Source organism: Urocitellus parryii, chromosome 13 (assembly GCF_045843805.1).
Source record: "Urocitellus parryii isolate mUroPar1 chromosome 13, mUroPar1.hap1, whole genome shotgun sequence".
Classification (NCBI taxonomy): Eukaryota; Metazoa; Chordata; class Mammalia; order Rodentia; family Sciuridae; genus Urocitellus; species Urocitellus parryii.
In genome coordinates this window covers 37,830,351-37,846,586 of record NC_135543.1, presented here as the reverse complement: position 1 = coordinate 37,846,586, position 16,236 = coordinate 37,830,351, and the positions used below count along the sequence as shown (strand labels likewise).

The 16,236-nt window shown below is 36.9% G+C and overlaps 1 protein-coding gene across 1 annotated transcript in view; it reads left to right on the top strand.

Moving 5' to 3' along the window:
* Nucleotides 1-16,236, top strand: part of Asxl3 (ASXL transcriptional regulator 3) — a 101,473-nt gene that overhangs the window by 16,576 nt on the left and 68,661 nt on the right. The window contains exons 3-5 of the mRNA XM_077792402.1: nucleotides 1,505-1,626; nucleotides 12,922-13,039; nucleotides 13,982-14,101. Of these exons, the coding sequence (XP_077648528.1) occupies nucleotides 1,505-1,626; nucleotides 12,922-13,039; nucleotides 13,982-14,101 (360 nt within the window). The remainder of the gene's footprint in view (nucleotides 1-1,504; nucleotides 1,627-12,921; nucleotides 13,040-13,981; nucleotides 14,102-16,236) is intronic.

Below are 16,236 nucleotides of genomic sequence, written 5' to 3'. Positions count from 1 at the left end.
TGCTGTGTCATTGCCTGTGTGACCATGGGTGACTTATTGGCCTTTCTGAGCTCTGGCTTTCTCTCTTCCACATGAACATAATACCCATTTGTCTTGCAAGCAAGCTGTATGAATTAAATGAGATCACATATGTAAAGTGCCTAGATTAATAATTAACAACCATTTTTCCTAAACTCATTCATATGGCTGGCTTCCTGATTGCTTTCTGAATTAAAACAAAGCTTGATTAATGCTTGATTTCCCCAAATTCTCTTCTCATGAGCCACATGTACATTCATAGGCAAGATTTGCTAGAGTCTGTAGAAAGAAACTTGACTCTTCTCAGCACTATGTATGTGCATAGCTTCAATTTTTTACTACAATTATTATTATTATTATTATTATTGGTGCTGGGGATTGATAAGTATAATAGTCTTTACTCCTCTACGTACCTTTAAAACCCTGTTCAGAATCCCCCATGTTACCATTACTTGGAAAGTTTTCTTGACATACTGTTTACCCTGTGCCCTTAAAAAGTCATGTTTTGTGCATTTACAATATGTTCTCAAGTTATTTTCTTCTATCTAACTTCCTCTTGCCTCCTGCCTTTGACATATGCCTTCATTCTGCTACTACTAATCATAGTACTTCCTTACTTCCATTCTCCAAATGCCTCCCTTTCTTCCAGTATACACAGAAAAAGACCTGTGTCAGTGCTCCTGCCAAGATCATGGCAGGTGTTAAACCTTGTCTGTCTGTTGGGGCAGGACTGAAGGAAGAGTTCTAGCTTCCAGATAAGCTCCTTAGTCACCCATGTCTAGACATCAGTTCTCCTAAAAAGTGGTCTTTTGGGAGAATGTACTGGACTGCTGTACAACAGGCCAAGGGAAAATCTGACTCTGGTAAAAATCGGCAGATTACATTGCAATCGGTAGACAGCACCATTTCTTAAAAAACAATTGGTCTTGATTTGAAAACAAGTATCTCAAGATTTCATTTTTCCCCCTCCATTCTACATGTCTTGTCCCATAGGAGAAGAGAAATAAGTCGCAGCAGGTCATAGATTCTGCAGAAGAAGGGTCGTTAAATAGAGGAAACATTATATCTATGAAGCTGGGTGGATTTAAAACATTTTTGCTCATGTAGATAGTTTTCTTCAGTTTGTGCATCGTTCAGTTGCCATATTCAGATTCAGATAGTGTCTACTGACTCCAAACTACAACTTCAGAGACAGGTATTGTTCTGTTTGTTATGTCCATACAATAGCTCTGTGACATAAAAATTATCATCCATTAGTGGGTAAGGCAACATGGAGGCCCAAAGAGGTTAAATTGAACTGTGGCCACACATTTGTTAAATGATCCCTTCTCTTCGAGTCTAGATAACTTTTCTTTTTTACTGTGCTATTTTGCTTTATTTTAAGTATCCATTTTCAATTGGAGAAAAAACTCCAAGTGAGTTAATTACAGTGGAGGTAAAAAAAGGAATTCAAATTAGTAATATCATTCTCTCTCTCTGTTTCTAGTTTGTGCGAAGCAGGTACCTGACGAAGCATCTTCCACTCGAGATTCAAGCCTCACGAACACAGCAGTGCAGGGCAAGCTAGTGTCTTCCTTTCAGCAGCATACCAAAAAGGCGCTCAAGCAGGTAAGAGAGCTGCCATCTGTCCTCTTCCTTCCGTTCTGCCTACCTAAGGTAATGTGTTCTGCTGATCAGGTAAAATAAATAAGAACCAAACCATCAGAAAGCAACAGACATTCTGAGTTCAACTCCTTGCATAATATTTAATATAATCATTTTAGTCCACACTAAAAAGTAGGAGAGACTTGGCTGAGGACTCAAGTCTGACATAGAGGAGGAATGTTCTTGGAAACACACACAAAAAAAACTTGTGTTAAGATTTTTGTTGGTGTTTGTAAACCAGTTGGGTTCATATAAACCAGTTGGGTTCATAAATATATTGCATAATTTGAAAATAATATCTCTATGACTCATTGTGCTTATCTGTTATATAAAAATAAATGATAATTTTCTTTTTCATTATTGTTACAAATATCTACCCAATATGCGGTGTTGGATGCTGTATGAAGTTACATGGTCTCATGCTAATGTCACATGCACTTTCGTGTCACATGGCTTTATGTTGAGGTGGTGGTGAGAGGTAACAGTTTTAAGGTTGGCTCTGGGCACTGATATACCTCGGTTGGATCATTGTTATCCTTGCTGTGAATCTAGATAAGCTGCTTTTCCTCTCTGATTCTCAAAGGCAATTCTCTAGAAAATGTGGACATGATAGTATACGGGGTTGATCTGAGAGTTAACTGGGGTGATGCATTGGAAGCACATGGACATGTCTGGGCCATAGTGATCACTCAGGAAGCCTTAGCTACTGCTGTCACTCCAGCAAGTGCTGAATTGTTTGAAGAAAAAGAAGAGATGCTGTGGTTAGATGGGTCCATCACATGAGGATATATTAATCATCCTAGCAGTGAGTGGAAGGCCTGCTTTGCTCCTGTTCAATTGCTTTCCTCTTACAACTTCCTTTTGATCAGAATTCTGTCCCAATATCCCTTAATCTGTTCACTCTAACCAGGACATAAATAAAGGTATCATTCTGGTAATATGAGTAAAGAAAGAGAAACCATGTATTCTAAAATAAAGCTGATTAAAGAAACAAGCCTCACCAACCTCTAAAACTTCTTAATGCTCACACCCAACCTCTTAGACTTGGAATGTTCTCACCCCCCTTCTCCGCTGTAGTAGATAAGCAAGCATAGAAAAAAAAACAAAAAACCTTAAGATTTTTGGAGAGAAGTATATTACCTTTCATTCTGAATTAACTATTGAAATTGCAACATTCCTATTCTTAATATTATCTTTTAGGTAATAATAGTATTTCATCCTGCACATATCTTTGGGGCAGCTTTCCATTAATATTATGTTTTTTTGTTTGTTTGTTTTCAAATAAGTTGTAGTTCGACACAATGCCTTTATTTTATTTATTTATGTGGTCCTCAGGATTGAACTCAGGGTCTCGCACATGCTAAGCAAGTGCTCTACTGCTGAGCCACAATCCCAGTCCCTCATGGCTTTTTTGGGAACATTTTAGAGACCAGAGAACAAAACTATAATTACTGTTGAAATTAATTGGTGAAATAAAGGATGAAGTAGACAGGGAAATCTGAGCAAATGCTTATTCAGGTGGCAAATAAGATGTAGGTAATAATAAAATATCAAGCAGGATGGAGCAAAGGATACAAAACTGGATACTTGTATCCATGACATATAAGAAACAGGAACAGAAATGGAATGGGAACATAAATGAAACTCACACTTGTGAAGTGCAGTGATTTGGAAAATGTGCACACCGTGAAATCTTCTAGTATGTGGATGGGAAAATAAAGATTCAGGTCTGTACTGTTATGTGTCATTATTTTTTATTTTCTTTGTTTCAGTTTTATATTATTTGAACATTTTTTTATAAGTCCTAAAGTGTTATAAAACTTTGGGTTAGCAGTGTTTTGTTTTGTTATGGAGCATGTTCGTGAGAAGGGTCACTTGCTTGCTTGTCCTGTAGGCTTCTTGATGCCCTAGAAAAGTTATTTATTCATTTCTTAAAACTTCTATTTTATAACCATGTAGCAAATTAGCAAGAGAATATGCCTCAATATGTAGCAGATATGCTAATGTTTGATTAATAATCAAATTCATATTGGAAATACATTTAGAAGAAAAGCTGTCCTTGCAGAATTTTGCCCAGATTCCCTGTAATTGCTGAATTTTTAAAGACAGCATTTCAAAAATTGACTGAACATATGGCATTTTAATTTGTAACAGCCACAGCAAGATTGCAGCTTTCTTTTCTTTCTGATAGTTGAATGACTGTGACCATCTATAATATTTTGTAAAGTGTATTATACAAATATATACATATATGTCAATATGCATGCTTTGTGCTTAGGAATATATGGTTTGTGTGTCTGTATATAAGCACAAGTCGTTATCAAACAAAGTTCATTAGTTGAATGACCTTAATGATAATTACATTAGCTGATGATTTCATTATGCCTTTATTTTTGCATGTACACTTAATCCTTATATGAATTCTTTTGAAGTGTGTACTCTTATCCCTGTTTTTCCAATAAGGAAACTAAGGCCCAGAGAAGTTAGATAATTTGTCCCAGATCACCCAGCAGTTGAATATTGGAAATGATATTTGCATCCAGAATTATAGTTTCATATTCTACCCTATTCACCAGTACTCCTTTCAGCACATAGAATTTAAGTAGGGCAGATCAAGTTTTTGGCACAATTCAAAGAAATTTATATACTTGACTATTTGTATAGCATCAAGACAGCAATACAATATAGTCCTTTAGAATACCATCTCTAAACAGACTGCTCACGTTTAGGACCAGTGTATATTAATAGCCTACAATCAAATATATAAGTCAATAATATTTTATTAGAAATATATCCTGATTCAGTAGGTCTTTAGTTATCCATCTATAGCTTTGCTGATGTAGATTTTTAGGAAAAAGTAGGTGAGAACAAGAACAAAAATCCCTTAAGAACCTAGGAACTTTTAGCATCATAAGTATAGCAAAAAAAAAAAAATAATAACTTAAACCTCCTTACAAAATAAGCTAGTAATAATTTCCTAGCCCCATAGTTCTTAATCTTTCTCCCACCTAAAGCATGCTAGCAAGTGGGTTCTTTGACATCCCTGCATTGTTGATTGCATTGTAGGTACAGGTTGGGCAGCATGCTAATTCTAATGCCCTGACTCTTTACATGGAATATTCTCATTGCTCCCAAATTATTGGTTCCATTTTACTTTCTGATCATCAGAACATTACTTAATACCACATGTTGAGCATAATTCCATGAATAATACATTGTTATTCCAGTGGGTTTCTTTCTGCATACACATACGCAGAAGACTGGAGAGTAGCAGGTTGATTATTATCTTGTTCCCTGTCTTCTTTCCGCTTTGGTATTTTAGATGTCATGATCCTAAAAAAGCATAAAACGGCTAGATTTTGGATTTTAAAGATAGATATTTAAGAAAGATTAAGTTTTGGAAGTTTTTAAGCAGACAAAGAAGATGAAAAAAGGAGGGTGAGCTCTGCCGCAGTGGTGGGGTACAGGTGGATGCCACCTTTTCACATTGTCTCTGGTGCTTCTTTGCACTTTCTTCACTATGTATTTAGAGTGGGAGAATTTATTCACAAAAGTGCAGGTCCTTTTCCTTCTTGATAATGCAAGGCAGGTAGTTTCTTAGTGCTTTGCTTCTTTAGGTTCATATGTTTGACCAGGACTATGAATGCCCAAGGTTGTGGCGTGCCATAGTGGTTTCCGAACACGGATGTCAGCATTTAACAGACTGGCAAGAGTGTGTGTTGTACCTGACTCAGCCAGCTGTGTTCTGTGTATGTATCTCTGATTATTTAAGTGTTAGCATTTGAAGCGTGTGATGTTTTCAGATTGTTGGTGAGGGCTAATTGCATTCAGTGTATTCTTAAGTCACTTTGTTGATGATGTTTCTCCACTAAAATAAAGCAAGCATTAATTTAAAATTCCCAGTTAACACAAAAATTTCTGATTCCCCATTTTATTTTTCCATTAGGAAAAACACTAGAATGGTTTCTTTTCTTTTTTTCCCTCTCTTTCTTTTCTTTTTTTTCTGAATTATCTCATAAGATTTCTGTGTAAAAATGAAATATTTGTTTAAGGGTCTCTCCCCTCCACCTTTTTTTTTTTAAACAAGAAAACATTGTGGTGTGTCTCTCAAGAGAGGCAGTTTGGTCAGCATCTTTTGATTTCTTTCCTTTCACTTAAAGCCAGAATTGAATTAATGTGTGATATAATCTTTATTTTTCTAGACTGATTTAGCTTCTTACATTTGTTTCCAGTAATTGTAAAGTTTAATGTACATGTTTTTTCAAGCTTAAGCCTGGAAACCTCTTTCTCATTGAGTAGTACCTAGAAGTATCAAGCTTGGTAAGTCTAATTATAGTCCTCCTGATAACGTCATGGATACAGAAATTTCACTTTACCTAGTTTGAGTAGTAGAACATTATAATGTGACCAGCTTGAATGGTAGACTGCATTTATACTTGCTGTCTGCTTATGTATTTGGTATAATATTATGTATTTGGTATAATATTGCTGCTTTCTGGGTTTAAAATGATAGGATATAAAATTGATCAATAAGATAACCATTAGCATAGCAAATTACAACTAAGGCTGTTGGAGGTACCTTATTGATATTATACCCGTGAAATGAATGTTGGCTGAAATAGTAAGACTGACTATATAATATTGATGTCAAATCCATGTTATAGACTAATGATCAGGGCTACCTGATGAGGCCTGGTATGGAATAGAAAAGACCCCAGCTCCCAAAGATGGCACAACAGAAAGCAACAAAACCCTCTTTTAAGGTGCCCTTATACAGGGCACCTCTCCACAGCTAGCCCTTCTAGTCCTATTTTCTTGATCTCTTCTGTGGACTTATACTTTTCAGACCATGGAACACTTGTATTTAGATAATTTTAAATTATCTAAATATGTAACATACATTTGTAACATAATATGTAATAGAATTATCTTTCTTGGAATTTTTGTAGAAACTCAGAGCTGAAAATGTGATACAAATATTCCTTATTTTGAAGAGAAGTGCTAGACACAGCCCCAGAAAACTTAGAGAGGCCAGATGGTCTATTGATCATCCCCCAACAGCTATATGAAAAATAGCTCAAGACTGATTACTGGTGTGTGTGTGTGTGTGTGTGTGTGTGTGCGCGCGCACACACACATACGCACACACGCACACACACGGTGGAGGGAGGTGTTAGGGAGGGGGAGGGAATATTCCATATCTTGTATTCTTATATTTTGAAGCATTATGAGACTTGGAGAATTCTGCAGGCAGAGGGCTTACCATAATGATTGAGCAGAAGGAATCAAGATATATTGTATGCAGTGGAGCAAGGATACTGAGTGTGCTTATGGCCTGAGTGGGTGCTGAACAGTTAGACAGCTGTGGTGGGTTTGTTAAGACCTTGCCCAGGAAGCCTGCCTCTCTAGATAGAAGAGCCCGGGTGTCTAGGTCTTATGTTTAGGGGAGTCCTGGAGGTGGATCATAGGGTGCATGGTTGATGTCCAGGTGGAATGTAGTTTCAATTGCTCCCCGTGAAGAAGTCCCCACTAGTGCAGCCCTAAGAATCTCACAGGAGGCCACTTGCCTCCCTGAAGGTTCAGATGCCACAAGTATGATGGTACTGGTTAAAACAAATTTATCTTTATTTTTACTCCTCATTCTCAGTGCTGGTGTGTGGGGAACCTAGAAAGAAAAGAGGAGGAAATGGGGGGTGAGAAAAATCAGGAATGTCTTTCCTAAGAAAGTTTCTGATCTGAGGTATAGGCATAGCCTAGGGAGCGGAGAGGGAAGCTTTTTATTTGACTCCATCTTTTCAGACTTGAAAATGAGACTGTAGAAATACTCAAAGGTGATGCAAGAAACTATACATTTTACATAAAAGATTCTTCAGGAATGGGCCATAGAATTGGTCAGAGTATTTTGAACAGAATATTAGAAGAAAAAAGTTAATTGTTGATTATTCCATGCTGATTTCAGTCTTTTTTTTAAATTTATTTTTAAGAGAGAGAGAGAGAGAGAGAGAGAGAGAATTTTAATATTTATTTTTTAGTTCTTGGCGGACACAACATCTTTTTTGGTATGTGGTGCTGAGGATCGAACCTGGGCTGCATGCATGCCAGGCGAGCGCGCTACCGCTTGAGCCACATCCTCAGCCCTGATTTCAGTCTTGTAGATAAAGCACTTATGGATTTTCGAGAGATAAATGAGGGTTTTTTTATTTTGATAAACTTATTTTTGAGAATTTTCACTTCAATTCAGTAAATGTTTACTGAGCACCTAATACATTGCAGGCATTCTTCTATATATTTGGTGCATGTCAGTGAAAAAAAGCAAAGAAATCCGTGTCTTTTGTAGGGTCTACCTTCCAGGATGGGGAAAATGATGTTTTACAGTGTACTACAAGGTGATATGTCCTTGGGAAAAAATAAAGCACAGTCGGTGGTGGAGATGGAGATACAGTGGGAATGTGTTCTGAGCAGAGCCTTCAAGTATGTGAGGAAATGAGCTGCCCAGGTTTCTGAGGGAAGAGTGTATCAACCAGAGAGAAGAGCTAATGTAAAGGGTATACGTGTGCCTGATATAGAAGGGACAGCTCAAAATGATCGAGAATTACTAAGACACTTGTCTGATGTGTGAGATGCCATGCATTTCATACAATACAGCCTTTGCATATAAATAAAACAAGTAAACGAATAAAGGCAAATAGCAGGTGTTTGTTGGAAGATAGCCCAGGCTTCCTGTTTTCTGTGCCTAGTCTCCATCTTTGGGCAGAAGGGCAAATACGGTGATGTCAAGCTGTGGGGAAAGGACCAGATTCACAGGGCTGTCTTTGCAAGGAACCTATGTCCACTGTTCTGGGACATCTGGGCAGCCATCTTGAGAGTAGTTCTTCACCATCTCTGTACATTTCCTAGTCCTCGTTCACAGCCACCCTGGTTTTCATTTCATTCCCTGAACCACCAAAGACCTGTCCTGCTAGGGGTTTGGTCATTGCTTTATTTACTGATGACAGATGTCACAATGTTCATATGACTGGGTTCTTCTTGTTGCTGGGGTCTCATTATCTTTGTCACCACCAGCATGGCCTCTTCTGACCTCCTAATCCAGGTTAGTTCACCTGTTCCCACACCCCACTCCACTATCTTTACTTTTAATGGCATAATATTCTTAGTACTGGTGTGTGTGTGTGTGTGTGTGTGTGTGTGTGTGTGTTTGTGAAATTATTTTGCTTATTTTATGCATTTCCTTGTCAGTCCTTCATGAAAATATAAAATAATTAAAATAAAATTTTGTTATGTTCAGTACCATGAATCAGCAGTGCTTCCATGGTAGTTCAGCAGAATAAATCCTCAAAAAATCATTTTATTTTTGTAACATGGATAAATTATAGAAATGTCAAAACAGCATATATTGAGTATTTACTTTGTGCTATAAATTGTGCCAAAATACTATTCTGTAGCTTTCTTGTTTGAAGCATCTTGCCCACACTTTTGTCAAGGGTTTTTAGGGACATTTGTCCAACTCAGTTACCCAGTATTATAAAGCTAGTTAGTTAAGCCTTTATTTGCCTCTGTAACCTTGTAACCATTGTACCACACAGCCATTAAGAGAGCTCTGCAGGGGTTGGTGTTGCAGCTCAATGGTAGCACGCTTGCCTAGCATGTGTGTGGCACTGAGTTCAGTTCTCAGCACCACATATCAATAAATAAAATAAAGGTCCACCAACAAATGAAAAAAAGAGTTCTGCTGAGTCCCCAGTTTCTCTGCAGATCAGCACCGTAGAAGACCTATATTAGCCAGTACCCATACTTGGTAGTTTAACACTTACATTGTGCAAACTTGTTTATTTTGATGGTGGGGAATGGTATTTAGTAGAAATTAAAAGTGGCTGCCCTTAGACTGAATTGGGCCCATAGTTATCTGTGTTTGTCTGATAACATGATTTCAAAACAGGAAAGCTCATCTAAAAATCTAGACAGCAACAGCTCATTCTGATGGGGGTGGTGGGGTGTTCTTGCCCACTGCAGTCTCTTCCGTTCTCACCTGCAGGTCACCATGGCCCCAAAGGGATTCCATGATTTTTTAGATGATTTTGAAAAAGAGATATGCAGCATGTTTGAGTAGTTGATGTGCATGAAGTTGAAAGCATAGTTACATTATATTAAAAAAAAAAAAAAACCAAGAAGCCTCTACACAGCCAGTGGTCTTTACTTGGAGGATGCACACTCCACTACAAGAGACCAGGAGCCTCGTAGACAGAAGTGTTCGAGTGTTCTTGAGAAGGGTCACCCAGAAGGTCCCAGGCATCTCAATGGAGGTGACCTTGGTTTTCTCCCTCAGTCAATATTCTGATATGCTTGGAAGGAACTTCTGAGCCACATCCACAGCCCTATTTTGTATTTTATTTAAAGATAGGGTCTCACTGAGTTACTTAGTGCCTCACTTTTTGCTGAGGCTGGCTTTGAACTTGAGATCCTCCTGTCTCAGCCTCCCTAGCTGCTGGGATTATAGGCCTGCACCACCATGCCCAAGTGAATCTTGGCATGTCAAGTGAATCTTGCTTCCAGGAAAGTGAGCTAGACTCCTAAAAATGACCACAGATTCACTCTAACATGACTGTAAGTCTAGAATGCAAAATGAAGATGCCCCTTTCCTATTCTGATGACTGAGCTCTGACCTGCCTGAGTTTGCTGACTGCCTGTGCTTTACTGTTGTCACTAGTGTCAGAATAAGAGACACTTCTGAGCTTCCGCTTATTTAAGCCCCTACAAATATCATTTAGGAATAATAAATTTAATGTTTATTTGTCAGAGATAAAACAAAAATATGCATGAATACTTTAATATATTTAGAATACTAATTTTTGTTACATGATGGTCATTTGGTTTTTGTCCATATAAGCAATTGGTGTTGCATGACAGAATTTTTTAAAAAAATATTGTGTTGAGAACTATTGCTTGAATTTTCTAAGTATGAAGTACATATTCAGAAAACAAATCATGCAAATGGGCAATGGTTAGCAATTTCTTTTATCCTGTCAGACCTTAAAATTTAAAATTTTTCCTTTTTTTTATTCTTTTTAAATTTTTTTCTATCATGATTTATTTCTGCTAAGTTTTTTATATTAGAGTCCTTTCAGCTCTAGAAATTGAGTCTGAATTTTCATTATTTCATTTATTATTTACCACAAATCCTTCAAAAAGGCATATCATCTTTGATTTTTTTTCTTGGGGGAGGGTTACTAGGAATTGAAATCAGGGACACTGGAGTGCTGAGCCACGTCCCCAGCCCTATTTTGTATTTTTTTTAGAGATAGGGTCTCACTGAGTTACTTAGCACCTCATTTTTTGCTGAGGCTGGCTTTGAACTTGAGATCCTCCTGTCTCAGCCTCCCTAGCTGCTGGGATTATAGGCCTGCACCACTATGCCCAGCCCATCTTTGATATTTGATTGTAGATTCTAGACCTTTAGTTTGTTTCTCTCATTTTTTCAAAATTTATCTAAAATAAATTCTGTGACTTCACATGTATATATACACACATACACACATGCACACTGAATATTTTTTAGGGCATAATATTTTGCCAGGAGAAATAGTTGAATAATCTGTAATGCATAACTTCTAAAAATTTACTCCTGTTTGTACTTTTGTGAAGTCTTACATTGTGAACAAAGGTGGAATTAATTATAATTTAAATCACCATGTTACCTCATTTGGTTACATTATTGGATTGTTAGGTTAATGTATATAAAGTGCTTTGAGTTCTTAAACAGGGCTAGAGAGATTTATGCAAGTATGTGCACAATTTATGTGCAATTATGTATACTCCTTGGAAGAAAGAGTAAATGTCTTAAATATTTTATAGCACATATGCTCTCATTTGCCATATTATTGACAGCAGGCTAAAGGTGAGAAGGATAGCATCTTATTAATCTTTATAGCTCTTGTCCCCCCACAGCGCCTGATACTTTTTAAAAGCTCTGTAAGCATGAGAATCAAAGGGAACATGTCTTGTGTAATCATCAGTATCTGCGTCATTTATGATAGATTGCCCCAGCCTTTCTTTCTCATCTGGCTTTAACTCTTGTCTGAATTTGCCTTCTCTCATTTATGTGGCATTTAAGTTTTCAGTTCTGTAATTACTTGATTGCTAAATCTTATGGTCAACAAGTTGAACATTTAGCTAATACCCTGAGCAAATAACCTGACATCGTTTTTGACAGCAAGGGAATATACAGTCGATGCAGTATTTCAGGAAATTCTGACAACTGTTAGTCAGAGATCATTAATCAAGTAACTGAGATGCTGTAAAATTGGTAGAAATTGCACAGAAATCAGGAATAAAAAGGCTTCATACCGTCTGTGGCCAGCCTTTTAACCTTTCGAGGAGTCTTAGCATTCCTGTTAACTGTGAATTTAATGTTTCTTCCACTTCATGTGCTTAAGACACCCTCCCCCCCTTTTTTTTATTACAGGTAATTTTCTGCATAAAGCGATCAGTTAGATAAAGCTGTATTTCAAAACTTTTAAATGTCTTTTATTACATTATCATCACCATGGTCGATCATTTAGGAAACACAAAGCACTCCCATTTGGACAGATTTATTCTCATATCTTTTTTTTTTCCCCTGGATTTGCCAGAACCCCGTCCTGTTCGTGTTCTGAAGGTTAATGCCCAAAGTCAAGCAGACAGAAGCCAAATGCTGCAAGGTTTCCAAGATTAGGACTGATTCCCTTCACAGAAATAAATGATTCCTGCCATGTTCAGTGATTTTGTGCAGCGCTCCCCACGGCTGAGTGAATGCATCAATACTGTAGTTCTTACATGCTGTACATACTGATGACACTCGGTGTTAACTGATTGAGCCGTGCACTGGAGACGACGCACCTGCAAGAGGAGTGCAGACACATATATTTTTATCCTGGTTTTGAAATATTTATTTTACATTTATTTTACGTGGGAGTCACAGTTTCAAATTCCATGGGCTCTCAAGCCACACTGCTAAGGTAGAACAAACCGTTAAGTACTGCTTTATTGTCAGAATTATACTGAAATGGTCTCAGGTTTATACCCTTTGCCACAGCCCAATTTTATGCTTTTGAGGGAAAATTATATGAAGGTGTCTATTAAGAATCCTGACAAATTAGGGGCTCTGTGGAATGTAAGTCTCATAAGAGGTTTGAGCTAATGATGGGCAAGTGGATCATTTAATTCAATTATGAGGAATCATTTTGGCTACATTTTTATGTTATATTTTATTATCATGTTTTATAGGCTTTGAGGCAGCAGCAGAAAAGAAGAAATGGAGTCTCAATGATGGTAAACAAGACTGTTCCTCGTGTTGTTTTGACACCATTAAAGGTGTCTGATGAGCAGTCGGATCCGCCTTCAGGTAAAGAGCTACAATATTGTATGCTTGGCCAGTTTCTTCTCAGAGGAGACTTTCTCACTGAGAGAGATGTCATGATTTTTTTTTTTAACTTCCTTCCACTTGAGGTTTGGTTTATTTTTTTTTCATATCTTTGACTCTGCAGTGATTCAAAAATATAGAGTCCTACTCAGTTTAAAAAAAAATAAGAAATGAAGTCATCATGAAATGACTTCATTTGCTATTGTCAGTAGGTGTGAGGAAATAACTGGTGAATCTAGGTGGATTTTGTTGCTGCTTTGGCTTTTGACTGCTGAACTTTAATGGTGAAGCACATGCTTATTTGAAACACTAGCAAAAGCAGTTCTGCCATGAGTGTGATTTTGTTTTTCAATCCTCTCCTGCAAAATCTGGAATCCTTTATTAGTTTTGTGTTCTAGTAACATTCTTCGTACCTCGGTGCAGCCCTGACCTTTCCTTCCAATTTACCTCTTGTCATTTTCTCAGCTGTATACCATTGTATTTATTATCCTATTAATGTTTGCATTTTCTGTCCCTGCTTCAACATAAAGTTATTCATAAAGGTCTGATCTCTCTTTTTCTCCAGGAATCCCCTCTTCCCTCATCATTCTGTCTCTGTTTTGTCTCATCTCTCACTGGCATCGTACTGTTCAAGATTATTCATGGATTTTTACAAAAGATTAGACTATTTTAAAAGCTATCAGATCAGTAACTGAGTTTTTGATTTCTGCTATTAAGCCATCTGTTCTTGCTTTTGGTCCTGTTTGATTGATTTATTGGGCTTTTCTCTCTCTATCCAGTAAGGGAATCAGATTGTGGCCAAAGGTACTATATTAACTCTTAGAAAGAAAGATTGTATCTATGGTTCCTAAAACAATTTTAGATTCTTCTTTTCAAGGACAGCAAGAGGAAGATAATGGCATAATAACTATTTCCTTTTTTTAGGATCTGAATCTAAAAATGGTGAAGCAGACAGTTCAGATAAAGAAATGAAACATGGGCAAAAATCTCCCACTGGAAAACAAACAAATCAACACTTAAAACGATTAAAAAAGTCTGGTTTAGGTGAGTGATCGATAAATTAACATGTTATATTTTAGAGATGTATGTCTTTTCACATAAGTTATGGAGCATTCCAAAAACTTTTTTAAGTGGTCAAACAAGGAAATTAAAATATCCTTCCATCTATGTAAACCAAAAAAAAAAAAAAAAAAAAGAAAAAGAAAGAAAAAGGAGAAAGAAATATTGTAGTTATAATGGAATGGTCCTCAGCTTATAACTAAATTTGTGAATGGCATTATTAGATTAGGCAGAGGTAAAAATAACCAACTTAAAATGTGTATTCAAATAATTATCTTTCTAGTTGTAACTTTATCTAATGAGCAATATTTTGTCGATGTAACTGGGTTTCCTTGTATTATTTGCTTTATGGGTGAAAATGCCACTCTTACAAAGGCTTATTGAATTGGATAATACATTGTCTTTGGGGTCTGCTGCAGGAAAGCTGTTCTGCTTTGCTTTCTGTCTGTGCTGCTTGAAATATTTAGTAGCGTGTGTCTGAATGGTGAGCACGGCTGAGAAACATGGCACAGTCACTGGGTCTGGCTAGGGGGCACCATGTTTTTCTCCTAAATAGTTCCTTTCTAATAACTCTTCACCAGGGACCCAACTGCAGCTTCCAGAAGTATTAGAATTAAAAAGACAAAAATAAATGCATCCTGGTCTGTACATTATAATTCTTAATCACCGCGTCTTGTTCAATGACCTGGACCTGATGGCTTCATTCAAGTCTTTTGGTTATTTCACTTGTGAATAGGAGTAATGATAGTCACCTGGATCATTATGATATTTTTGTAAAATGGTTAGTAGAAACTATGAATGTACTGACCTGAACTTAATTACTGGTTCTGCCTCTTACCTTTTTCACAACTTAGGAACTTTCTTATTTGCAGAGTTTATCTTTTTGTATCATTCAAGCAAGATTTTTAACAGATTTATTTATTTTTGGTAAAGTTTTTTTTTTTTTTTTTTTTCTTTTCTGTTATCCTGTATGCCAGGCATCTTCTTAAATTCTGGGAACATGCTTTGAATAAAAAGCCTTTTAATACAATTTATATATCCAGGAAAGCAGAATTTATTTTTATTTAAGTTCTTTAAATATAGCATAATTACCTACTTTACATTATTTCTAAGGCTAAATAATTACACAGTTACTATCTAACCCCAGATATGTACATATGTATAACCACATGCACATGTACTTGGACTTGATTTTTTTCTTGTCTTCTGGGTGTTGTAAATAGCACCTGAAATGGAAAATGATAGCGGGAGAATGACAGAGAATGCACTGAAAAATACATAAATGCCCCAAACAAAATCATGTTGCCACACACAAAGTGATTAAAAGGTCAATGACCTTTATTTAGAAATGCCTGCTGTCAATTTCAGTAAAGTCAATGCCATGCGACGCAGCGAGAAAATTCAAGGCACAGCCCCCCCCCCCCAATTTACTTACTTAGCTAACTTCAGGGCTGAAGTCAAAAGGACAGTTTGCCGCTCTATGTCATCAGGATCCTCCTGGGCTCCAGGCTTTAGTCAGGATAGCTTTCATTCTACTTGGAGACATCTTGAAATCCATATTCAAGCAGTTAGAGGATCAGAATTCTTTTTCTTATTCTGTTTACATTAGAGTCAAACCTGCTCCTAGACAATCCTACAACCACTAAGCATTTTATAGGTTCAGATTTGTGCTGGCAGAGTATTTTGGCTTACTTCTAAGCAAATTAAAAGAGTAATAAGGGGGCACCAGGGTCATTTTTAAAATTAATTAATTATTATTTTTTTATTTATGTATTACAGTGGAATCATTACAATTCTTCGTACACATATAGAGCACAGTTTTTCATATCTCTGGTTGTATACACAGTATATTCACACCAATTTATATCTTCATACCTGTACTTTAGATGACAATGATCATCACATTCCACCATCATTAATAACCCCTGCCCCGACCCTTCCCCTCCAACTCCTCTGCCCTATCTAGAGTTCATCTATTCCTCCCATGTTCCCGCTCCCTATCCCACTATGAATCAGCCTCCTTATAGCAAAGAAAATATTTGGCATTTGTTTTTTTGGGATTGGCTAACTTCACTTAGCATTATCTTCTCTAACTCCATCCGTTTACCTGCAAATGCCAT